We start from the raw sequence: 27,543 nt of genomic DNA, 5'->3' as shown, positions 1-27,543 counted from the left end.
GACTAATGTTCTCCAAATTAAAGTTATATATTAATTTTAAACAATAAAGGTTACAAACTTAAAAAATTCATTGATATTATATAAGTTCTCTAACTAGATCTTTTGTCCATAAAAAAATACAGTAAGATTTATATACTGCTCCCTACACAGAAAATAACCTTCATCCTATTTTTTAAAGGCAATTAAGAGATACCTATTTAAAGGATAATATTCTAAAACATAGAGATTTTGAAACCTTCTCTCAAAAAGATTGAGGATTCTTTCTAAATTGTCAGGATGGATCGACTAGTCTATATTAAAAAATTTAATAATCAATAAAAGGTAAATCTATTCTTAGTCATTTAAATACTTGTACTAATAATACTATGACTTATGCCAAGCCTTTACTCGATTTTATTAAATAAGGAAAAGGGGAATACAGGATCCCAGAGAGACACTAGATTTTACAAAATACTTTAAAAGTTTTTTTCTTAAATTGTAATATTGAGAGTCTTAGTGTTACTGAACACGATTCAGTAAATTTAATCAGATATCAAAGGAGAGTTTAAACCAGTCATCATGATAATGAGTGAGAAACCTGGCCTAGGAAGGTCAATTTCCAGCTACAGAGTTTATAGCCATGCAGCTTCACGAGCTTGTCAGGTAAATAAAAATTATGAAAAGACTTGTATGGACCCATTTTCCAGGTCCACCTTTAATGTGTCTTGCAGTGTGGACTGGAAAGTCCACCCATGAAACTAAATTAATTGTCCTGACTGTAATGGTCAGTTATACCTGTATATTGATTCTATGGTAAACAGACTGTCTGGAAGTATCTTTTGAGAAAAAGAGAGTGTTGAAATAACGGATTGTTCTGCATCCTTATGGATAACAGCTGTGGACCAGATGTGAGTGACACCAGGTATGGGCCAGTTCTGTGTGAGGGATCTCCTCTTCATCTGTCTCTCTCAGCTTTGTCACTATATTACTGTTTGACTTTCTATGGCCTGTCTCCTTCCTTCCTGAACGCATCCCCACCAGCCCGGTGCTGTGAGCTGGGCCCTCCATGGAGAAGAAACCTGAGTTTGCTGATCCTAGGGTAAATGCTGGCGTGGAGGCCACGGGGGCATTATCTATCAAGGAGACAGAGAGCCCCCTTGGGGATGATGCCATGCACACTCTACATCACCCTATTTGGCCCCAGAGAATGGCTGGTTAGCCAGTGACGGGTAAGATTCCTCAAGGGAGGGACAACCTAAGACAGGCACAGTTGCAGAGGGGCCATCAGGAGAAAATTTGGGGGCCAACAGAGGTGAGGCAAAGAAGCTCACCCCCCCACTGGTGCAAAGGCCTAATTCTTCTCCCCTTCTGAGAGAGGTCTCCTGCCCCATGGTTGCTTTGCTCCCTACATCCAGCTCAGATCAGAACCCTAGTGACAGAGACCTAGTCAACAGTGACTGCCTGCTCACCACAGCAGGAGACAAATGCAGCTACAGTAATGGGCCATGTCTGGATGCTTTTCTCTTTCTTGGTACTCATTTTTTTCTATGCCTTTCCTTTTCCTTTCTTTTCTCATCAGGGTTCTCCTTTGACAATAAATTTAATAGAAGAGGAGAAAATGTTAGAGTAGCCTTCAGTTGCAACTAAAGCTACCAGCATATAGAGTTTCCTCACAGTATGGTTACACTAGGCAGAAGATGATTGGCTTATGGATATTATCTTGCTTTTGTAGATTGACAGGCACGCCCCACTCAAACCCTATAATAGTTGTGTACATTCCAAAAAGAAACTGAGCTACTGGACATTGACTTGAGGTTTGTCACCAGCCAGTTATCACCATCTCTCGGGAATGAGGTAGCCAAATAGCAGAGCAACAAATTGACCACACCAGTGACAGAAACTTATGCTAGACAGCAAATAAAAAACTCAAGCCAGCCAATTTTGCTGGACTTTAGTGACCAAGACTACATTTACCTTTATGGGCAATTCTACCACGCGGCCTGCGCAGTGGTTTCATTAATGAGGTTCTAGGCATAAAGTTAGTTAGACGAGATCGAAATAAAAACACAAGACTCAATTACCTTAATTCTATTGCTAGGTCCGAGACGGCTCCCCTCTCTGGTTCGCTCCTCTAGCCGCCCAGCAGGGCAGCAAGGATTACTCAGGGCTAGCAGGAGAGAGAGAGCGAGCACACCGGGGAGTAGCCTTTTATTAGGGAACAAGAGATTCAGGGGAGAATTCCATCCAATGAAGGTTGAGGGGGGGCTGCACTCCAAGGTCAGGGTCAGCGATTGGGTCCCCGGGGTCAGTGGTCAGGCACACCCCCACACGGATGGGCTCTCTCATCAGGAAAGGGCCCGGAAAAACTTCGACTTGTGCCAAAGTGCCTCTGACCCTCAACGGGAGGCACCCGATCACGTGTGAGAATGGCTCCCCACAGGCAATTGTTGGAAAGATTATTAAAATAAATTTTTCCAAGGGTATTTGTATTACTGACAGATATAATTAACTCCTTAAATATGAGAGTGAAGAGAAAAAATGATAAATATCCTGTAGCCTATAAGAATACAACTTATTGCCTCATTAGTTATTGCCAGCTAATATTTCAGAACTATAATATGCTGAAGTTAATATTCAGGCTTTGAAACAGGTGTATGTTTATTAACCAGACCTAGCCAAACTGCTGGTCTCATAATCCCTAAAGTAACTACTTTAAATATTATTCCTTGCTTATTCAATTTCAGCCTTTGTGGCTATGTCTTACAACTTACAATGTATGGATTTTCTTAATGTTTGACTTAAATAGCATCCAACTTCCTTCATGGTCAGTTAAGTGCTAATGGAAGGATGAGAACTAAGTAATGATGTTCTAGAAGACAATGTAATGAATAATGTGAGTGAGCCCTTTGCCCTATGGTTTATGGAGAGGCCTAAATGCCATGGCAATGAAAATGTCTGTTACTATGGCCAAAAACAATGCATCCCAATAAAATTGGGAAAAGATTAAAAATCTTCTGATGAGTGTTTGGCAAGGTAATAATAATAATCCAGATTATTGTGTTGACTGTTATGAAGATAATATGTTTTCTACTAATTCTTTTTGTGTTTCAAAAGCAGATTGTGATGACCTTGGACCATGAGCCAAGTGACTGAAAGAAAATTTCCCTGTTACATTCCTTTTTTTATATTAAGAAAGGGGGAATATGTGGGAGGCCAACCTTATGGGTGACTGAGTTACACTCCTCAGCTGGGTGCTGAGGTGCTCAGTCACAGAAATGGGTGTGTCTTGCTACAGCCCCACCTGTTCATTTGTAATATAACCCCTTGTCCTGTTTAGGATAGAATCTTCCATGGAAGTGCCTTGTGTGTGTCCCCTCCTCTTACTGTGCCATTGGGTGTGGCCTACTCAGGTGTCAGTCAACCTGCTGACAGTGGACATCATGAAGATAGACTCAGCCCCCTGAAACCTGACCCCTTGCCTCATTTGAATAGCTTCTCCTCAATAAAAGGGGTCAGTGCGTGCTCTCTCTCTCTCTCTCTTTCTGCGGACCCTTAAGGTCAGAGGAGCTGTCACAGCAACCCCAAAGAAAAAGGTATTTGTGTTTCTTGTGTGGTTATTTCATGCAGCCCAGTTAGCCCAGTTTAACTAGAGTGACTCCTGAGCCTTTTAGTCACGAGAACAGAAACCCGGCACTCACCCATTGTTGGTGGGACTACAGATTGGTGCAACCACTCTGGAAAGCAGTATGGAGATTCCTTAGAAAACTTGAAATGGAACCACCATTTGACCCAGCTATGCCACTTCTCGATTTATATCCAAAGGACTTAAAGATCAGCATACTACAGTGACTCAGCCACAAAAATGTTTCTAGCAACTCAATTCACAATAGCTCAACTATACAATCAGCCTAGTTGCCCCCCCCCTCACACACACATACACACACACGGAGATTGAGGAGGGAAAAAATAAAAGTCTATTGGATTAGATAAAGGGAAATTATGGGAAGGGAGGGGAGTGGTATAGGAAAGAGAGTAAACTAAATGGGACACATTTTTATGTTCATATGTAAGTACAGACCAGGGTAACTCCACATCATGTACAACTAAAAGACTGGGATCCTAATCAGAATAAGTTACACTCCATGTATGTATAATGTGTCCAAATACACTCTAGTGTCATGGAACACACAGAAATGCAAATACTGAAATTACTCAAATTACCAGGGCAAAAAACAAGAGTGAATTTTGGGGATCTTGAGAGAGGAAAGATGTCTTAGAATCATACTGAAGGTACAATCAGAAACAACTTTTAAAAATTTTTTATTTGATTTCCTTGGTATGGAGGATTGAACCTATGGGCACTTAACCACTGATCCACATGCCCAGCTCTTCTTTATATTTAATTTAGAGACAAGATCTCACTGAGTTGCTTCAGGCCTCACTAATTTGCCAAGGGTGGTTTGAAACTCGCATTCCTCCTGCGCCAGCCTCCTGAGCTGCTGGGATGACAGGCATGAACCACTACACCAGCAAGAACAGAAAATTTGATAAAGAGTACCTCATCAAATTGATAAGAATTTTCTCTTCAAACACCATAAAGAACGTGAAAACAGTCTCTAGACTGAAGCATTCCAAAATCTATGCATACATCCATATAACGTGATTTTACTAATGAATGTTTTCCAAAGGTTATTGATATGCCCTGTGCAAATACCCCCATCTCTGAAATCTGGGGCATCTTAGAGTAGGTCTCCACTTGCTGCTCAGGTGACACAATCTGAGGCTAACAGGGACCCTAAGAACTCTGCAGCCGTGTGTTCCTGCAAGAGCCCGGCAGGGGGCGCCCTTCCCACACACTCCCCCCTTCTCCTGCAGGATTTTTTAATTGGAGGAGGAATGATGGGAATATGACTTTTTACACAACAGCCCCCCTTGGCCTTGGGCAATATTGTTAGGTAGAATGAACTTGCGCCAGTGAGCAGGATGTGAAAGACTTCACAAAGCCCAACTTAAGAGTAGAGAAAAAAATTGTACTTAATTTCCAAGAGGGGGATAGACATGACAGGCAGTGTTGGCCCCCAGTGGCAATGTTTTATGGTTTATATGCAGAGTTAATGGGCCCAGCTGAGCAGGGTTTTGGTTTCTTTCTGGTTGGACTATCAGTTCAAACCCAGGATGCTGAGAGTGCTGGGTCAGCTACTGGGGGTATGTTGCTTCCTAGGGCTTGTGGCTTTTTTGGGAAAACCTTGACATGGAAAGAATACACTGGAGGGGGACTTCGTCCTGACAAAGTGAGGTCAGTCTTTGCAATAGAGCGACATGCGTCCAGGGGGCAAGTGAGTGTGAGCTCAAAGACAAGTTATAAGACCACAGATGCCTGAAGCTTAAATCCTATAGATAATACTAAATCCTAGACACAATTTCCCCTACCCATACATGCCTATGATTACCCATTCTACAAATTCTCAAAGTCCTTGTCAGCATCTGAAGACAGGGTAAGGACAGGGTTTCCTTGTCTTCCTGGTGGAGCTGCACTGGTCAAAGTTTCTTTCCTGCTTTGCATCATAGGCTTTTCTGTTTGGTTTTGGGTGAACACCTGAACAGACCTATGGGGTCACCAGAGTCACATCTCTGCAGGAGACTTCCTAACAGTGGAAGTAGAACATCCACACTAAGCACAAAGCACCCATTTTATTTCCACCGCACATTGCTGCCCTAGAGGATCGCCTTCCTTCCTCCCCCACCCTTTCTGCTGGGGAGGGAGCCTTGGGCATCAGAGCCAACCCCAGCTGCTTCCTTCCATAGATCAGGAGCCTCCTCAAAGCAACAGAGGCCAGGAGGTGAGGAGAGTTACTAAATAGCTTTCAAATTGTTTCCATTTTTAGATATTATATATGGGTCATATATATGATATCGTTAAAAAGTGTTTCAAAAATTTGGAAACCGTGTCTTTCTAACATGAGATCGCATCAGCTGGGGGAAAAATATTTTATATATATATATATATATATTATATATATTATATATAATATATGATAGATAATATTCTGATTAGATGTACTTGGTGTGAGAAATATATATATATATTATATATTTTATATATAAATATATATTTTACATATAAAAATATATTTTATATAAATAAAATATATTATATAAGTATCCATTTTATATATAGAATATATTATATAAAATACACATTTTATATATAAAATATATATTTTATATATATAGAACATATTATATAAAATACGTATTATATATAAATATATAATATATTATATATATTTTATAAAAATATGATATATATTTTATATATACAAAAAATATACAAAATATATATTATATATAATATATAATAAAATATCGTTCTTTGTTTTTTAAGGTACTGGGGAATAAACCCAAAGGGGCTTGACCCCGACCTCTGAGCTCCATCCCCACCTTTTCATTTTATTTTAAGGCAGGGACTCACTGTTTGCAGATGCAGACCTGACCTTGGGCTCCTCCAGCCTCAGCCTCCTGGAGAAGCTGTGCTTTGTTTTTGTGTTGAGGTTAAACCCAGGGCCTCGCCATGCTCGGAAAGCACTCTATGGCTGAAGCCTAGCTCAGTGCCAGGTGTCCCCTCTGTCCCAGAGGCTAAGCCAAGGCTTCCCACGTGGATTCCTTCCCAGCACAGCCAGGAAGCTCCTCCTGAAAAGGGCTGGGGCCATGAATCTGTCACTCTACCTAATTTCAGTCAATGATTGGATGATGTTAGCTGTCAGTCACGATCCAGAGGCGGGCCTGGAGGCCATCCATCCTGGTCTATGGGAGGAACTGTCCAATCGGTGCGCAGAGGGAGGGGAAGGGCGGGCTTCCGCAAGCTCGCGGGCTTTTCTTCCTCACCGACTGGGCTGCTCCTGCTCCAGGGACCCGGGTGACTGCGCTGCCGTGTTCTCGGGGATCTCGGGTGCCCGCAGGTTCCTCCAGAGGACGCCAGGTCACAAGAGAAGCCAAAAATGGTGAGTTCGCTGAAGGTAGGCATTCAGCACCTGCCTTGGGGCCCGGCGGGCGGGCGGGCGAGCTGCTGAGTGGCGCGGAGTCGCCGCTGTCGGGTGGCCCTGGGCCCTGTCCCCTGGTTCCCTGGGTTTGGAAGGGAGGCTCAGGTCCCAGGTGTCCCCTTTGCTCCCTACCAGTGGCCCGCACTCACTTTTCCCAACGTGTGGGAAGCAGGGCCCTAAGTGCACCTTCCTTCTCCCAGTGGAGCTCCACCCAGTGGAGGGCCTCCAAATTGCAGGCGCCTCCTGCCCTCTAAAAGGCCACCTTCCCCCCACCTCCAGCTCAGCCAGACATTCTTCTTCCCACTCGTTTCAAATGGACACCGCCTGCTAATTGTCATTATCGCTTAGTGAAGTATTGGAAAGAATCAATCAATCTTCCCTTCCCCCCTCCCTCCCCCTTCCCTTCCCCTTCCCTTTCCCCCTCCCTTCCCCCCTCCCTTCCTCCCTTCCCCTTGTGTTGGAATCTGGGCTGGCCTCCAATTTGTGATCCTCCTGCTTCAGCCTCCCGCTTAACTGGGGTTACAGGCCTGTGCCAAATGTCCCTGGCAAGAAGAACAGTTTTGAAAGCATTTGCTTTCTATTTGTGAATATTATCCTTGAGGGGAAAGAATGATCACTTCACACTTTCTTGTGTTTGGTCAGAATAACTGCTTTAAAGGGAATAAGGTGGTTGTTTGTAGATCCCAGGGGTATGGAATTCTGGGCTACATCAATAGAGTATAAGTGCTCCTTTTTCTGAGAGTCCATAATGTAGAGTCACACCCGTCCTGTAGTTAGGTAAGCACACGGGGTGATAATGATGTAGGGACAAAGGAGGCAAGGCACTGAAGAGAGCTGGAAACAGTTCTATGTGGCTGCAGCCAGTCTCAGAGGGCAATGCTTTGCTGTATTCAATCCATCCATCTCCTGAACCCCGAGTTCAGGTGGTTTCAGAATTTTATACCCAGCATGTAAGGGGAGGGGCTCAGAAGTTCACATTGTAATACCGGGACCCCCAAATAACTCTCGGACCACACAGTCTCATTCCAGTTAAGCCTTTGTTGCTGGCCAGTGGCAGACACTGTGCTCTGGAAAGAATGAGATGGTCAGAGTGGTGCCCCTGCCTTCAGTTGGCTCCATATTTAAGCACAAAAACCACAAAAGGGAAGTTTGGGGGTTCAGGCAACGTAAGCAAGCCTGAAAGTTGTGGTCAGTTAGTCTCCAGTTGGCCCCATAGATCATTGTGTGTTCTTGGGGGAATTTTCATGAACAAAAGAATCCAAACGGCCCCAGTCATGAGCTTTTTCAGTGTCATGGCTGAGTTCACAAAGTGGAGTCACCATAGTCAAGTTGTCACATCACACACATAAATGCAGGTTTTTCTTTCTCTGTTCTGGCCAAGTTAACCCTTCAAGGACAGCACCTGAGGAGGGGAGAGCTTCTTCTCCCCTTTTTTTCCTCCCCCACCAGCTGTTACCATGGAGCCCAGTTGGTGACTTGTCTGTGAAGCCCAGCTCAAAGCCAGAGGCCTTGTTTGCACATTTCTACAAACTACTATACTGGATACACGTGTGTAAAAAACTAGTAAGGGGGAGTCCAGCACCTGGAGTGCTGATTTCTTCCAGACTAGCAGCCCAGTAAAATAGGGGAACACAAAAATAGGAAGTTTATCCACACTGAACTTTTTTGTGGACACTCTTTTGTTGACAGTCCTAAAATTAGCCATGGTGCAGATTTCTGGAGAAACCCAGTTAGAATTTTCTGTGAAAAAAGGGGATGCCACTATACTAATGTCTGATTCCTTTACTGTCCTTCATCCCCAGCTCTTTTCAGTATGATTTTCAGAAAGGATCTGGCTGTGGTGCCCAGCCTGGCCTGAAAGCTGTGATCCTCCTGCCTCAGCTTCCCAATCTGTTGGGATTAAAGGCATGGACAACCCCAGCTACAGAAAATAGTTCATTTTAACCCAAATATTAGTTATCATACTAAGGAACATGGATTCATGTTACCATGAATGATGTGTGTGACCCTCCCTGGAAGAGATTACATCACTTCTTTCTTTCTTTCTTTCTTTCTTTCTTTCTTTCTTTCTTTCTTTCTTTCTTCTTTATTTTCTTTCTTTCTTTAATTTTTTTTCTTTTTTTTTTCCCTTTATAATATACCAGGGATTGAACCAAGGGGCACTTAAACACTGAGCCACTTTCCAAGCCCTTATTATATTGTATTTTCAGACATGCTCTCACTAAGTTCCTGATGGTCTCACTAAGTTGCCGAGTCTGGCTTTGAATTTAGCAATCCTCCTATCTTAGCCTCTCAAGCTGCTGGGATTACAGTTGTGTGCCACTGTGCCTGGCCTCCATGAACTTTTATAAAAGAAACTGTGTATCAGTGCATTAACCAATTGCATTGGTAGGAACATCAGACTGGTGGGGTCCAGAAAAAAAGTAAAGAAAATTTCTTCTGTATGTCTGTTATTGCATTCTGAGCTTTGATAGATTTTGGAGACGTCTGGTCAGGTTAGTGATATATTCTGAGAAGTTTTGAGATTGTGGTCTGATACAGAAATTAAGATGATTGGCTATTAAAGGGCTTAAGGTAGCCCGAGATAATGTTTGCTCTCCATACAGAACCCTGCCTTTCCACCCTCATGGTGGTCTAGTTAGCCAAAGTCAAGTACTCTGAAGGTTCTTTGATGTAGATGCAACTGTATAGAGAACTTGAGTTCACAGGTGTAAAAATCTTGTGGCTTTTTCTTTTATCTTCCTTAGGTGTAGGCACCATGTCCGATTTCTTGGGCAGAGGTTCCCTTTGGACACATCACAGAGTCCCATGTCCTCAGCCACTGTCCTCTCCTGGAGCTGCCACAGAGTGCCCATAGCTGCCGTGTGCCTTGCAGGGTGAACAGAATTTCAGGCCCTGGGTCAGCTGCTCCCAGAGGACAGCCTGAGGTGTGGGGTGCAGGCTCTCAGGGAAGCTGCTGGGGGCCCTGGGCTTTGGAATCTCCTGGAAAAGGCCTCATCTAAACAGCTACTTCCTTGGGACCTTGTTTTCCCCAAGCTCTGTTCCCATTCCTTGGAGCCAGGTGGACAGTCAGCCTGTGGATGCTGGTGCTGAGGGGCCAGGTCAGCAGTGACTCCTGCCCTTGAGGTCTCTCATGGTGTGAAGGAGCAAAACCTCTCCCAGAGCATAAGGACCACCCACCCCAGTGCAGAGCTGTGCAGACCTGAAAAGCCTCATAGACTGGAGTCATGGTCCAGGTGCCTGGGAGGGTGATCCTGGATGCTTTCCATGAGCCAGACCAGGAGGAAGCATGTCCCAGCTGTCAGGGACCTTCCCTGCCCCTTGAGCCTGACACATGTGTGCTCCCTCAGCACCAAAGATTTCTGTGTATCACTTTGAAATGATGTGCTCACTTATCTGAGGCCCAGGTTTATTTATTCAGAGCCAAATGGGATGGACTATTATTAAAGAGGCAAGAGAGAGGTGGATTAAAATCCACCTTTTTTGTTGTTGTTAAAAATCCCAGCTTACAGCCAGATACAGTGGTGCACACCTGTGATCCTTCCTGCTCCAGAGGCTGAGACAGGTGTGTTGCAAATTTGAGGACAGCCTTAGCAACTTAGCTGGGCTATGCAACCTGGTGAGACTGCGTCTCAAAATAAAATATAAAAATGACTGGGGATGTGGCTCAGTAGTAATATCTCTGGGTTTAATCTCGGGGGCTTCAAACAAAAAAGAAAAAAAAAAGAAAAAGAAAACACCTAATTGCCTAATTTACCTTTTGCTACCCCTGAGTATGTGTAGAAAGTTTGTAAGATTCAGATTTGTCTTTTCAGTGGTTTCAAATTGAAATCCAATCCTCGCTTCCAAAATACCACGTAAGATACAGAGAAACTCTGTCTTGCATTAGTGCTGCAGAATTTGAGTCCAATTCTACAAAAATAGTGGTGGATTAATTTATGAATGTGATTTCATTTTTTTTTTAAATATTTATTTATTTTTAGTTCTTGGCGGACACAACATCTTTGTTTGTATGTGGTGCTGAGAATCGAACCCGGGCCGCACGCATGCCAGGCGAGCGCGCTACCGCTCGAGCCACATCCCCAGCCCGAATGTGATTTCATGAAAACTAGTATCTGTCCTTCACAAGGTGATGAATTTGACAAAGGACGACAGTTTTTCACCGTTGTTGTCTGAACTTGGCAGGTTCATGCTAACTATGTGGTTTTTTGTTATCAGGAATGAAACCTAGAGGTGCTTAACCACCAGCCCCTTTTAGATCCTTTGTTTTGAGACAGAGTCTTGCTACATCATCTAGGGCCTCAGAGTCCTGAACCATTGGGGTTACAGGTATGCACCATCACAACCGTCTCATTGTAAATTTTAAGGACAATTTTGGCAGTACCTTGAATACCCAACTGTAATCATTCAATCACTGAATATCAGTGAAAGAGTAAATGACACCTGTTTTCTGCAAAAGAGAGATCCATGTGTCTAAATAACGGTGCTGATCCCCTCACCATCTCACCTAATTCCTGTTCCCTCCCAACTGCCTCCTCGTAGGGCCACCCCTTTGGGAGCTAGCCTTTTAGCTTATGAAATTTGGGAGTAACATAAATGCTCTCTCTATTCTCTCTGTCTTGTACAACATTTTGCCTGGTCTTAGATACATTTTACTATTTCCAATTTTTTGAAGAGTATTTTTTGTTGTGGCTGTAGTTGGACACAATACCTATTTATTTATTTTTATGTGGTGCTGAGGATCAAACCTAGGGCCTCTCATGTGCTAGGCAAGCAGTCTACTGCTGAGCCAGAATCCCAACCCTACTATTTCCATTTTTAGATGTAGTTTTTCTTAAATTTACCTCCACAATACAGTAAACCATGCCCTAAATTTCACAGAATTTACTGAAACACTCAGTGTTTTTTCCGAGAGTTTAGATCATGGGAACATTCAGTCTTCTTTGTGCGAAAGTGTGGTGTCTTTCCACTGATTTTGTTGTGTTGTTATGCCTCTAATTGTGTACCTTTTGTATTATAATCATTTTTATCTCTCACTACATGTAGCTTACCAAGCTACTCTCCAGCCCAAGAGAATTCGTATTGTAGACTGTTGTTTATTTATTTGCTTCCTCATTGAGTGCTGGGAATTGATGCCATGGACTTGCTCATGCTTAGTTATCTCCCAGAAATGAATTTCAATTTCTGAGCAACGTTCTGGAGGTGGGCAGGTGTTTTGCTGGGGAAAAAACCTACAGGCACTCGACCCCTGAGCACATCCTCAGCCCTTCTTATTTATGTGTGTTTTCTTTTTCTTTTTCAAAAAATATTTTGTATAGTTGTAGATGGACAGACTACCTTTATTTTATTTATTTTTCTGTGGTGATTAGGATCATACCCAGTGCCTCATAAATGTTAGCAAGTGGTCTGCCACTCAGCTACAGTCCCAGACCCCCTTTTTATTTTTGATGAAGACCAGTCTCACTAAATTTCTGAGTGTCTTGCTATGTTGCTGAGAGAGGCCTCAAACTTTTGCCATTTCCCTGCCTTGACCTCCCTAGTGGCTGATATTACAGGTGCACACCACTACACCAGTAGTTGGAATGAGTTTTGAAGACTTATCATCCAATTTCTGTCCAGATGCAAATAGTATTGAAAATCAGTTTTCTTGCTTTTGTTCATACTTTTGAAATTTGTAACTATGACTCTTCCTCTTTGCTTTATTTTTGCATTATTATGAAAAATGTATTTAGCATATAATATCGTTTCTTATGTATACATTTTTAAAACTTCATGGCTTTATAGTTTATTTACTTCTTTATTAGATATACTTTGTTTTCATGAGCAATTTTAGGCTTACATTGTTTTAGTCAGTGTTCTCTAGAGGAAAAATATCAAGAGGAAGTGTAATTATCAAAGGGGAGTCATTAGATTGGTCCACTTGACCCGAAGGTGGATGTCCACAGTGGCCATCTGCAGGCTGGAGAAGTACTAGCTGCAGAGTCCCAGAGGCCGAAGCCTCAGAACAAGGGGGATCAATGGTGCTGCCCTAGTCCAGACCAAAGATTCTGGAAACTCACTGGCAGTGTCCACTTTGGGAGAGTGAAGAATTTTGTTCCACCCAAGACACCGTCCTATTGGATGGTGCTGCCTAGCTTAAGGAGGTTCTCCAGTTTGGCTCACTATCCCATATGCGCATCCTTTGTAGACACACCCTCATGGACACACCCAGAAACTCATTAATCATTGGCATCCTTTAACCCAATCAAGGTGACAATTAAATGTGCCATTACACATAGTATCAAATACCCCTTCTCTCCAGCTGATAGTCTCCACTGTTTTCAACATATTGCATTGGTGTAGGGTGTTTGTTAGTTACTAAACCAGTGTTGAACATTGGATAAAGAGAATGGATGAAGCAACATCTTATGATAAGCCAAAGTTCACCCTTTACCTTAGGGTTTCTTGTCTGTGTGATGTGATTGTGTGTGTCACGTCGTATACAAGATAATGTCATACAGAAGAGTTTCACTGCTCTGGGAATCCAATGTTCCACCTGTTCATCACTCCTCCTCATTCCTTCCTCCCTCTCTGCCCCCTAAGTCCCTGGCACCCATCAGTTCTGCTAGTGCATCTATAATGTTGTCTTTTTCAGAATTTTCATGACTTGGGATCTTACAGCACTTGGTCATTTCAAACTGGCTTCTCTCACTTACCATTCTGCCTTTAAGGGTGCTGTATCTTTCCAGGCTGCAGGGCTCATTTTCTGGGTGATGCTCTTCAGCTTGTCCATTCAGTATTGAAAGGTGCATCTTCCTTGCATCTAGCTTGGGCAGTTCTGGATATGGCTGCTGTAGTCACTGCAGTGAGGGTTCCTGTGCCCATAATTTTCACATCATTTGCATAGACACCTGGAGTGTGATGACTTAATTGTACCTTTTTTTGCATTTATGATTAAATTTTGCATTTATGATTATGAGCATCATTCATAGTCTTCTTTTCTATTCAATACTTTTCTTCATCTGTTTAATTTGGGTAATATGGTAACTTATGCCTCAGGAAGACTTAGGAGGTGTTAACTCAGCTTTTATGTTCTGGAAAAAAAGTAGAAAACTGGTGGCAGTTCTTATGTGTCTCATGGAAGCCTGTTTGAGATGTCAGAGCCTTGCTTTGCATTTTTGGGAAGTAATTAGTTATTGAGTCTGTTTTTCTCAGCAGCCATGGGCTCATCTGTTTTGTGTATTTCCCCTTATGTGTAAGTTGTAGGAGATTGTCTCTCTCAAAGAAATGGTCCCGTTTCAGTAAGTTGTCTAATTTGTGTCAAGCACATTTGTGATAATCTGAAGTCCCAATGCATTGTTGACGATGACACTTTTAAATCTGTTAGTAGGTTTTCAGTCCTTGTTGTTTTTTTCTTTAATATTATTGTATATTTTACACTTTTTCTTTCTTTCTATTTATGTGGCAGTGAGGATGGAACCCAGTTTCTCCCAAGCACTAGGCAAGCACTCTTCCACTGAGCCACAACCCCAGTCTCTGTCCTCTGTATTCTTAGCCTTTTGTTAGTTAATCAGTGATGCTGATGTTCATGAAGAACTTGATTTTGCAGACTGCGGATTTCCTGATTGTGGTTTCATCAACCCTTTCTCTGTTACCTACTGTTGAGAGCCACAGCCGAAGGGGCCCCAGCAAACTTTCAGACTGCCAGCTGGTGATTGGCTCACGACGGCCCAAGCAACTTCTAGCTGATTGGCTCCTCTGCGGTGATGCTCATTGGGCTGTTTCCCCGTGCTTTCAGACTACAGAGCTGGTCATTGCGGGACTTTTTGGCTCCTCCCACGTGACCCAGCCAATTTCCCTAAGAGCAGGAGGAGTGAGGGAGGTTGAGAGGCTTGTGGGAAGCCGGTGGTGGCAGTTGGGCTCTGAAGGTTTTTCCTGACGAGCTTTTTTGTTTGGCATGTGTGGTTCTAAAAATAAAGTTTGTTTCTTTTGACAAGTGGCTCCTGAATTGTGCCCAGCCAGACTGCGGCATTTGGTGGGCCGCATGGGGAATGACTGAGGGTAAGTGATAAGGTAAACTGCTTGCCCCTGAGGGCAGGGTGAGAGGATGGGTAGCCATTTTAAGATTCTTCTTTTGTTTTGCTTCACTTTTGTTTGAAGTTGCCTGTCCTTGGAGATGAGTGAGACAGAAGAAAAACCGCTCACATCTAAGGAAAAACTATTTACATCTGAGGAACAGATAGGGAGAAAGGATGGATGCACATTTCAGGAGGATAGAAAGGCTATAATGATTTTTTGTTGTTCCATTTTTATTTCATTCTATCTCGGTTTTGTTTGGCGTTATCATGTTGGGTTGTAGTATAGTAGAAATATGGGATCAGAAACTAGTAAAAAACAAACCGAAAGAGTGTTAAGTAAATTGTTAGAGGAAGGAGGCATCCCAGTAAAATCAAGAGCAGTCAGGTCATACGTTGATACAATACAAAAATGTAGCCCATGGCTTTTTAAGGAGGAGTTGTTGAATATATCACAATGGAACCATCATGGTGAAGATTTAAAAAGAATAGAAAAGAAAAGCCCAGGGACTCTGCCAGTTGGCACATTGCCATTGTGGATGTTCGTATGTTGTTTGCTTAGTCCAAAGGCCTCTTAAGCTAGTCAGAGAAAGAAAGTGTCAAGCAGAAAAAGCCGTCTGGGGGAAAGTTACATCAGGAGACTGCTACTAACACTTTTCTATCACCAGAGGGTGTAAGTGTCCAACCAACAACACCACCTCTACAAGAGACTGCTACTAACACCTTTCTATCACCAGAGGACGTAAGTGACCAACCAACAAGGCCACCTCCATATGCTGGGAGGCCCCCAACCCCCGCAGCAGATAGTTGGGATCCTGAGACAGGATCTCAAATATGCTCTGTATTTGAGGCAGGAGGGCAGCGAATTCACCATGCTTTAAATTTCAAAAAAGTGAAGCAGCTAAAAGAGGCTGTAACAACCTATAGTCCTCAAGCACCCTTCACTGTAAGCATGGTCGAATCCATTACCAACTTGAACATGACGCCAGCAGATTGGGCTAATATGTGTAAAGCTGTGCTAAATGGAGGACAATACCTGTTATGGAAGGTTGCCAATGAGGAATTTTGCAAGGAGACGGCTAGGCAAAATGCAGCAGCTGGTTATCCTCAGAGAAATCTAGATATGTTGTTAGGAAAGGGACCTTCTGAGGATCAGCAGCAACAAATTGCATATGATCCTGGTGTATACGCACAAATTGTTGCAGATGCGGTTAGGGCATGGAAGACATTACAAGGGCATGGAGGTTTACAAGGTCAATTATCTAAGGTAATACAAGTGCTAATGAATCTTATGCTGAATTTGTAGATAGGCTTATTCAAACAGCTACTAGAGTTTTTGGGAATACAGAACAAGCAATGCCATTAATAATACAACTGGCTTATGAGCAAGCGAATCATTGGTGCAGAGAAGTCATTAGACCATGGAAACATGAAGATTTAAACACATATATTAAATTATGTAGAGACATTAATGAACAAGGGCAAGTCGTGGCAGCTGCAGTAAAACAGGCTTTAGATGCCAGAGACATTAATGAACAAGGGCAAGTCGTGGCAGCTGCAGTGAAACAGGCTTTAGATGCCAGAGACATTAATGAACAAGGGCAAATCATGGCAGCTGCAGTAAAACAGGCTTTAGATGCCAGGCCAAGAACATGCTACGATTGTGAAGAAACAGGACATTTTAAAAGGAATTGCCCCAAAGGAGGAGGGTTTAACAAAACTAGGTATCAAAGGAGTAGAATACTGGGTATTTGCCCAGGATGCCGTAGAGGGAAACATTGGGCTAATGAATGCCATTCTCAAACCACCATAGAGGGTACTCCATTATCAAAAAATGAACAAGGACCAGGTGTTTATCCACGATATCATGGAGAAAGACATCGGGCTCCATTGCCAAAAAATGGACAGGGGGGCCCAATGCTCCGGGGCCCCAAATCACAAATATACGGAGCACTGGAGGAACCCAGCAACCCCATCAGGGTAGTGCCCAGGACACATTGTCCATCAGATCCCTCATCAGACAAACCAGAGGGAGCGCAGTGTTGGACATCTGCGCCTCCGCCAGATAAGTACTAACTCCAGAGATGGGAGTTCAAATCATTCCCACAGGGGTGAAAGGATCTCTTCCCAAAGGAACGGTAGGCTTATTATTGGGACGCAGCTCTTCTACTCTAAAAAGACTTATGATAAGTCCTGGGGTAATTGATCCTGATTATGAAGGTGAAATAAAAATTATAGCCAGTTCTCCAAAGGGTATATCAGTAATTTCACCTGGAGATAGAAGAGCACAGTTACTACTAATACCCAGCCTACATGATAAATTTTCCAGTCATACTGTAGAAAGAGGTTCCAAGGGATTAGGCTCCACAATTGTAGATTGGGCTATGCTTTCTTTGAATTTAGATTCTCGCCCCATGCTAAAACTAAATATCCAAGGACATGAATTTAATGGGCTACTGGATACAGGTGCAGACCTTAGCATCATCTCTCATCAAGAATGGCCAAAACATTGGCCATTACAACAGGCCACTCAAACGCTTCTAGGCCTAGGAGTGGTGACTAATCCCCATAGAAGTGCAATGGTATTAGATTGGAAGGATCCTGAAGGATGTGAAGGAACTATACAGCCATATGTATTGGATCATATTCCCGTAAATTTATGGGGACGAGATGTCCTAGATCAATTAGGATTGACATTAACAAATAACATCAACCAAAATGCACCCACTATTATGACTAGACAAGGTTTTAGGAAAGAATAAAGATTAGAAAAACAAGAACAAGGTATAGCAGCACCAATACAAATAGATCAAGGAATGGACACACATGGGTTGGATTTTCAGAAAGGGCCACTGAGACAATAAAAATTACTTGGAAATCAGAAAGACCAGTATGGGTTCCTCAGTGGCCCCTGAGTAAAGAAAAGATACAAGCAGCCCATGACCTGGTCAAACAACATTTAGCAGAAGGACATATACAACCTTCTGTATCTCCCCATAATACTCCAATTTTTGTCATCAGAAAGAAATCTGGTAAATGGAGATTATTGCAAGATTTAAGAGCCATTAATAATGAGATGGTTATTATGGAACCTGCTCAATCGGGGATTCCTCAATTGTCTGCTTTGCCAAAAACTTGGTGTGTTTTAGTCATAGATATTAAAGATTTTTTTTTCAATTCCAATTCATCCTGAGGATAATCCACGTTTTGCATTTACTATCCCTGCACTGAATCATGAAGGTCCTGATCAGAGATATGAATGGAAAGTACTCCCTCAAGGGATGGCTAACAGCCCAATTATGTGTCAAATTTATGTTAACAAAGTAATCCAGCCACTTAGAAATCAAAATCCTGAACTACAAATATTTCACTATATGGATGATGTATTATTAGCACACAAAGATAAAAACACATTGCTAGAATGTTATGCCACACTCACAAACTTATTAAAAAATTATAATCTAGAGATAGCAATAGATAAAGTACAATTAAATTTTCCAATTAATTATTTAGGAGTTCTATTATCCTCAACCATGGTCCGTCCACCAAAAATTCAAATACGAGTAGATCAACTCAAATCACTTAACGACTTTCAAAAGTTATTAGGAGACATAAATTGGATAAGGCCTTATCTAAGTATACCAACAGGAGTGTTGGGACCTTTATTTGATATCCTAAAAGGTTTATCAGATCCAAATTCACCCCGAATGTTAACGCCTGAAGCAAGAAAGGCATTAAAAATCATGGAAACATATATGGAAAATATGCATTTGGATAGAATTGATATAAGTTTGCCTTTTTTATGTATTGTACTACCAACAAAAAATATTCCTACAGGAGTATTTTGGCAAGAAGGTCCATTATTATGGATACATTTATCTTATTCTCCTAACACTATTCTTACTAGTTATCCTGAGGCTGTAGGACAATTAATACTCAAAGGAATAAAAGCAGCAAAGGGAGTGTTTGGAATTTCTCCCAATAAAATGATTACTCCATATACTATGAATCAAATTGATGAGTGAGCTAATGAGTTAAATAGTTGGGCAATAATTGTGTGTTAATCTAATGTTTCATTTGATAACCACTTATCATCTAATCCTTTATTGTCTTTTTGGTCATTGCATCCTGTAATTTTTCCAAAAATGACAAGGAAAAACACCTATCATGAATGCTCCAAATATATTCAGTGATGGGTCAAATAATGGTACAGCAGCAATAGTTATACCTGATCAAACTTTTACATTTTTAGTACCCAAACAATCGTCTCAAAAGGTAGAGCTTAATGCAGTATTACAAGCTTTTGTGATGTTTAAAGATTCTGTATTTAATTTATTATCTGATAGGCAGTATGTAGTTAATGCTATAGTATCCCTTGAAGATGCTGGTAGGATTTCCCCTTCTTCTACTGTTTTCTCTTTGTTTTCCACTATACAAAGTCTAATCTGGGACAGAAAAGATCCATTCTTTATAGGACATATCAGGGCACATACAGGATTGCCTGGAGCCCTTAGTTTGGGCAATGATTTAGCAGATAAACTACACATGACATACATATTTTCTCTACACTAGAAGAAGCTATAAATTTTCATAAAAAGTTCCATGTCCGTGCTAATACTTTACAAAAGCGTCTTAAAATAACTAAGGAACAAGCTAGACAAATAATAAAACAATGTCAAAATTGTGTGACCTTTTTACCACAAGTTAATCTTGGAGTCAATCCTAGAGGACTGATGCCTAACCATATTTGGCAGATGGACGTCACACACTTGCCAGAATTTGAAAAATTAAAATATTTGCATGTTACAGTTGATACTTCTTCTGGATTTTTGATGGGCTCCCTTCATGCCGGAGAAAAAACTAAAGATGTTATAGCTCATTGCTTACAAAATTTTGCCACTGTGGGCGTTCCAAAACAGTTAAAACCAATAATGCCCCTGGTTATACTTCTACCTCTTTTAAACAATTTTGCTCAACATTTGGCATTACTCATATAACAGGAATCCCATACAATCCACAGGGACAAGGCATAGTTGAAAGAGGTCATTAAACTATTAAAATGTACTTATTAAAGCAAAAAGAAGGAATTGGGAAGGGGTATATATTCCCCAAAGTTAAACTTAAAATAACCCTTTTTACTCTAAACTTTTAAAATTTGGATTCATCAGGGCTTAGTGCTGCAGAAAGGCATATATGTCCAAAAAATGTACATAAGCCCAAGGTACGTTGGAAGGATATTCTAACAGGACAATGGAAAGGTCCTGACCCAGTAATTGTCTGGAGTCAGGGGGTCTGTTTATGTGTTTCCACAGGGAGAACAGCAGCTGATTTGGATTCCAGAGAGATTAACTAAAGTGATTTCTTTCTTTTTTTTTTTTTTTGGGTTAGAGACAGAATTTTTTAATATTTATTTTTCAGTTCTCGGTGGACATAACATCTTTTGTTTTTGTGTATGGTGCTGAGGATCGAACCCGGGCTGTACGCATGCCAGGCGAGCGCACTACTGCTTGAGCCCTAACTAAAGGTATTTCTACAGACCAAAAAGAAGATGATTTGGCTCAAATCCATAACAGTTGATATCCAGAACTCCAGTTTGGCTACTCTTACATCTGTGACAGAACCAGGATGCTCTTTTCAATATCTATTTTATTATTGCCCTTTTCCACATCATGAAGTTCTATTTTGTGTTTTGAGCTCATACAGACCTAGGTTAATGTTTTGCTGATCAGTTCTATTTTTTGACTATAGAGTTTTTAAACATTGCAATGGAGATTTCACCTGTAAAAATTTATAAGGCCTTTACTATTATGTGTTGTGTGCACACTTGTGTTTTATGTTGTATGTTTGTATGTACGTTTGTCCATATATCATATATGATGAGGGCTCATGAAAAAATGGATCCAAATATTTTTTTTTTTCACGTGATTTATATGGTTTATTTTAAATTGGGTAAACAACTGTTGAGGATTGTTTTAATATGTGAACAAAAAAGCAGGTTAACAGATCTGTTTGTTTACTTTCACCTTTCCTTTTCATTATATTTAATAATTCTCTTCAAGATAATGTAAATTGTTAAGAAAATTGTTTTCTTTTAGTGCCTTCTGGAATGTTACATAATTTTTTCTTTAGCCATTATTGCCAGAATTCCTATTTTCATCCCTGTGCCGGTGAAGACAAAGATAAAACCAATCTACAGCTTCTGCAATAGCCATCACTGAACTGCTTGCAGAACTTGCCTGGACTATGTATCACTTGTATGCATTGTGAACTCACCTGTATGCATTGTGAACTATCTGTTGGTGCAGTGACTTGTGGTAGCGTTGGGGTATTTTTGCTGATGATGTCATTGGTGGTACAATTTTTCCAAAAGGAGCCGTCAATTGTCTTGGTGTATCTTCCTCACTTCTGCTTGTCATGATCGTTCATCAAAAATTTGGGGGCCAACAGACGTGAGGCAAAGAACCTCACCCCCCCCCCCCGCTGGTACAAAGACCTATCCACAGGTGTGACTGTATACTGGATCGGTAGTCAGTGATGGGTAAGATCCAATTGCCATGGTACCAACCTAAGATAATGGGTAAGGACCATATGTACTATTGGACAACCCAAGGCAGGCATGGTCCCTAAGCCACATGCTTTTTGTTTAAACAGAGAGGGGGAGATGTTGAGAGCCAAGCTGAAGGGGCCCCAGCAAACTATCAGACTGCCAGCTGATGATTGGCTCACAGCGGCCCCAGCAACTTCTAGCTGATTGGCTCCTCTGCAGTGATGCTCATTGGGCTGTTTCCCCGCCCTTTCAGCCTATGGACCTGCTCATTGGGGGACTTTTCTGGCTCCACCCACGCAACCCAGCCAATCGGCCTCAAGAGCAGGAGGAGTGGGGGAGGTTGAGAGGCTTGTGGGAAGCCGGTGGTGGCAGTAGGGCTCTGAAGGTTTTCCTTAGGAGCTTTTTTGTTTGGCGTGTGTGGTTCTAAAAATGAAGTTCGTTTCTTTTGACACGTGGCTCCTGAGTTGTGCCCAGCCAGACTGCGGCAACCTACCTGTGGTCAATTTAGGTTTACCTTGCTCTTCTTTCTCTGGTTTTCTGAAGCGGCAGTTTCATTGGTTGCTTTTAGCTGTTCTTTTCTGAAATGTGTGTTGGATGACTTAGATACCAATACAGCGCCACCTCTGGTGTTCTCTATGAATTTCCTATGATGGACTTTTACATTTTTTTCTTTCAAAATGGTCACCTTTTCTCTTGAGTCACCTCTTTGTCCTGTGTCTGTTCAGAGCCCTGTGTTTCATGTCCCCTTCCCTGGAGGCCTTTCATCTTCTTCTGATCTGATTTCTGCTTTGGCTCTCATGTTCTTTGAGCATACATGGGATTTCACTGGTGGTGCACTTGTAGGGGTGTGGTTTATGTCCTGTAGTATGTTTCTGTGACCCTGAGACCTCAGTGTGCTTCCCGTTTGGTTGAAGGTCCATGAAGCCCTCCTGTCTGCATCATTGTCCTGACAGATTTGGGCTGATGTCTCTGAGGGTAATTGTGGGTTCTTCATTGTTTGGGGTGGTTCTGTATGGTTTCAGTCCTTGAGTATGCTTCTGTGTAAGTGGCAGGGACATTTTCTTTTTGTCTGTTCCATCACTGTGCAGACATCATAGCATGCTTACAGATGTGAATGGTGGCCTCTTTCACATGCAGACTGTGTGGGATAGTTCAGAATTCTGGGCTACAAACTTGTTGCTTTACCACACTCTGGAAGAGCTTCTGCCTTAGGTTTGTTTGCACCACCATTGCTACAGGCACGATGAATCTCTTTCACCACAGACAACCATTGCATATGTGGCCCAATCTTGTTCAAAATGTTCTTGAGCACAACATTGGTATGTGTCTCATGACTGTACATTATGGTAGTGAACCAGCTCCTGTTAAGAAGAGTTTGACAATCATTGGACATTCATTGTTGCTGTGAGACTTAGAAAAATAGTGCCTGCTGTTTATTAAGAAGATTGTTTTCAGAGTTATAAAACTTTGTATGGCTGTTTTTTGGACAAGGTGACATTTTTGTGTTTTTTTTTAGAGAGAAGAGAATCTTTTACATATTTATTTTTTAGTATTCGGCGGACACAACATCTTTGTTTGTATGTGGTACTGAGGACTGAACCTGGGCCGCACGCATGCCAGGCAAGCGCACTACTGCTTGAGCTACATCTCCATCCCATGGTGACATTTTTGGGTCATAGAGTTATTTCTAAGACACGTGCCATCTTTCCACTTACCCCATTCTGCTTTGACAGTAACCACAAGAAATTATCAAATTGTTGTGTTTATTAATAAATACATTAAATTAATCAAATAGAGAACTCATGTTTATTTTGGTCATATAATAGTAAGCTAGTTCACTAAATTTGTTCTGGAGTAAAGCACCTGCAAACTTCTAGTTGTTATTAGTGTAATCACACAGAATGAGCTCAATCTCCAGTTAACACATTGTGACCACCTGTGTGAAATGTTGTCTAAATGTTGTCTATGAAGGAATCTCCTTAGTGACCCCATGCCCAGAGGGTGGGAGTGGGGGCTGGTTCTAGGCATTTCTTTAAGTATGGAACAATAGACTTTCAGAGGAAACAAGACATCAGTAAATACCATGTTGCCTACATTAACCTTGTAGGTACAGGGAGCCACTGTAGTTGACAGAATCTCTCTCAAATGCTTAGTTTTATGATTCCTGCATTTTTCTACTCATCAGCTTTCTTTTCTAAAGATACGTACTATCAGAAGTGCTTATATTAGTTCTGTCCCACACAGGACATTTGTAGGACATGTAATAGAGGTGCAACCATTAAAGAAGTTAGGAGTGATCTGGGAGCCTGTCTTACTTCCTGTGAACTCCCCAAAGGAAGGGTATAAATCACTATGATGTTTGCCTTCTGAGTAGCCAATTTCTAGTGTTGGAATGGGTGTAAGAAATTGAGTGTAGTAAAGATTTGATGGACCAAATCATGGAATTAATCAGGAGGCCAGGGAATCATGTGAACATCATGAATGTTGAGTGCAGATTTCTCATGCTGTCATTCTCTCCTGGCCTCCACTATACATTTGTGGGATATTTTAGATCTCAGTGACCTTTGAGGATGTGGCTGTGATCTTCACCAAGGAGGAGTGGGCTTTTCTGGATGCCCCCCAGAAGAACCTTTACAGAGATGTGATGCGGGAAGTCCTCAGAAACCTGGCTTCTATAGGTAATAATGTTGGTTTTAAAATTAATCAAATCGAGAACTCATGTTTATTTTGGTCATTTATGTAGAAGGTGAAAAGGAAATCAGTTGGTGAATTATTGAAGTATAAATGGCACCTAAAATTTGGCAAAGCATTTCTAGGTCCTAAATATTCATAAAGATTGTTATGTTGTCTCATTTTAGGAAACAAGTGGGAAGACAAGACCACTGAAGATCAGATTGAAAACTGTGGAAGCAACCTAAGGTAACTGTACCCACAAGAGGAATTCGTGAGGGAATCTGAGAACTGTCATATAATTTTTAAAGCAAACCAACCGAAGAAGTATGCATAATTTGAAAATGTATTTATTCTTATAATATTTTTTTACCAGAAATATATACTTATCTGTGACAGGTATTCAGTCTTTTCAAAGTATTTGACATGCAAAAAGGACTATGAAATTGCATATGTGAATATGACTATGTGAATAATAGCCATAGAGAAGCTGTGTTGCAAAGGATTGTTTCCTTTTAATCTCTTTATTTTCAGGCAACTTTAACAAGTCAGAAAATCTAGCCTTTACCTGATGTTGGTAGAAATGTAAAGACCTATAAATAAATAGAAAACTGAATTAGTTAGGTATCAATTATGTGCTGGTCACTTCTTCTTCAAAGAAGTCCTATGGTAAACTTCAAACTTTCCCCACAGAATAGTGTGGGGAAACCTTCAAATCGATTCCAATTCTTAATCAAACAAAGACAAATTTTAATAGATTAAATCCATGTGACTTCATTATGTGTGCAAAAGATTTCATATGTCCTTCATTCCTTCATAGGCACATCACATCTCACTCTGGACACAAATACTATAAGCATGAGGAATGTGAAGAGAAGCCATGTGAATTTAAACAATATAGGAAATCTCTGGTTTCTCTCAAAAGTGTTCACACACAAATGTTGTTACAAACTGGAGATAGACCACATGAAAGTACAGTATGTGGGAAAGTCATCAGTTGTTCCAATGACATTCAAAGACATGAAGAAACTCATACTGGGGGGCAACCCTGTGAATGTCAACAATGTGGTGAAGCCTCTTCTTCTCTCCCAGGTGTTCAAAGACACATGATAACACACAGTGGAGATAAACCTTTTCAGTGTGAGGTGCGTGGGAAAGCCTTTCATTTCTCCTCTTTATTTAGAAGACATGAAAGAACTCACTCTGGAGAGAAACTCTATGAATGTAAACAAGATGGTCGAACCTTTAGTTCACAGACAAGTCTTCAAAAGCACAGGATCGCACACACAGGGAATGCACATTTCAAATGTAAGGTATGTGGGAAAGACTTTGCTTATCCCAGATTACTTAGAATACATCAGAAAACACATACTGGAGAGAAGCCCTACGAATGTAAGCAGTGTGGCAAAGCCTTTGCTAGATCTCGTTACCTTCACATACATGAAAGAACTCATACTGGAGAGAAGCCCTATGTATGTAAGCAGTGTGGCAAAGCGTTTGCTACATCCAGTGAACTTCAAATACATGGAAGAGTGCATACTGGAGAGAAGCCCTATGAATGTAAGCGGTGTGGGAAAGCCTTCACTCAGTCCTCTCACCTTCACTCACATGAACAAACTCATACTGGAGAGAAGCCCTATGAATGTAAGCAGTGTGGCAAAGCCTTTGCTAGATCCAGTGAACTTCAAATACATGGAAGAGTGCATACTGGAGAGAAGCCCTATGAATGTAAGCAGTGTGGCAAAGCCTTTGCTAGATCTGGTGACCTTCACATACATGAAAGAACTCATAGTGGAGAGAAGCCCTATGTATGTAAGCAGTGTGGCAAAACCTTTGCTACATCCCGTCAGCTTCTTGAACATGGAGGAACACATACTGGACAGAAGCCTTATGAATGTAAGCAGTGTGGAAAAGCCTTTGCTAGATCTAGTCACCTTCAGATTCATGGAAGAACACACACTGGAGAGAAGCCCTATGAATGTAAGCAGTGTGGAAAAGCCTTTGCTAGATCTAGTCACCTTCAGATTCATGGAAGAACACACACTGGAGAGAAGCCCTATGAATGTAAGCAGTGTGGAAAAGCCTTTGCTACATCTAGTTGCCTTCAGATTCATGGAAGAACACATACTAGAAAGAAACCCTTTGGATGTCAACAATGTGGAAAAACATTTGCTTCATCTTGTCATCTTCGCATACATGGAAGAATGCATACCGGAGAAAAGCCCTATGAATGTGTACAATGTGGAAAAGCCTTTACTGCTGCCTCTTACCTTCAGATACATAAACGAACTCATACTGGAGAGAAGCCCTATGAATGTAAGCAGTGTGGCAAAGCCTTTGCTAGATCTTCTGCCCTTCGCAGACATGAAAGAACTCATACTAGAGAGTAGTCCTATGTATGCAAACAATGTGGCAAAGCCTTCACTCAGTCCTCTTACCTTCACTCACATGAACAAACTCATACTCGAGAGAAGCCTTATGAATGTCAACAATGTGGAAAAGCCTACACTACTGCCTTTTACTTTCGGATGCATAAACACACTCATACTGGAGAGAAGCCCTAAGAATGTAGGCAGTGTGGCAAAGCCTTTGCTAGATCCAGTGACCTTCACAGACATGGAAGAATGTATACTGGAGAGGTGCCCAATGAATGTCAACAACGTGGAGAAGCCTTTGCCACATCTTGTCTGCTTCACACATGTGAAAGAACACATACTACATAGAAGTTGTATGCATGAAAACAATTGGTAAACTCTTCTGTTATTACTGTTTCACTCATATACATGTAGGAAGTTTACTGGAGAAAAATCCTTTGAATGTGAAATATGGTAAATCACATTTCATATCATCCTCAAAGACAAGAGAGGCTCACACAGCTGTAAATTTGTGTGTGTGTGTGTGTGTGTGTGTGTGTGTTTGTGTGGGTGTATGAATGTATGTGTGTGTGTGTGAGAGAGAGAGAGATCGATCAATCAATCGATCCACTGGGGATTTAGTCTGGTGGTGATCTACCACTGAGCTACATTCCAGTTCCTTTTTACTTTTTATTTTGAGACGGGGACTTGCTGAGTTTCTTAGGGTCTTCCTAAGGTGCTGACGCTAGCCTCCAACATTGATTCTTCAGAATCAGCCTCTCGAGTCTCAGGAATTAAAGGCATACACCACCACATCCAACTGAATAACTCTTTAAATGTGAAAAATATCACAAATCATTCCATTTTCCCTGTTGCCTTCAAAGCCATTTCACTCACAT

The 27,543-nt window shown here is 41.5% G+C and overlaps 1 protein-coding gene across 1 annotated transcript; it reads left to right on the top strand.

Annotated features, from left to right (window-relative positions):
- Positions 1-6,729: 6,729 nt before the first annotated feature.
- LOC144250607 (uncharacterized) lies at positions 6,730-27,013 on the top strand. Its single transcript, XM_077793511.1, is given in 5 exon segments — positions 6,730-6,980; positions 9,767-9,895; positions 22,535-22,595; positions 24,172-24,291; positions 25,430-27,013. Coding segments are annotated over 5 exon segments (2,145 nt in total).
- The last annotated feature ends 530 nt before the right edge of the window (positions 27,014-27,543 follow it).

Source organism: Urocitellus parryii, chromosome 16 (genome assembly GCF_045843805.1).
Source record: "Urocitellus parryii isolate mUroPar1 chromosome 16, mUroPar1.hap1, whole genome shotgun sequence".
Taxonomy (NCBI): domain Eukaryota; kingdom Metazoa; phylum Chordata; class Mammalia; order Rodentia; family Sciuridae; genus Urocitellus; species Urocitellus parryii.
The sequence above is the reverse complement of the archived record's forward strand: the minus strand, read 5'-3'. Positions and strand labels throughout refer to the sequence as shown.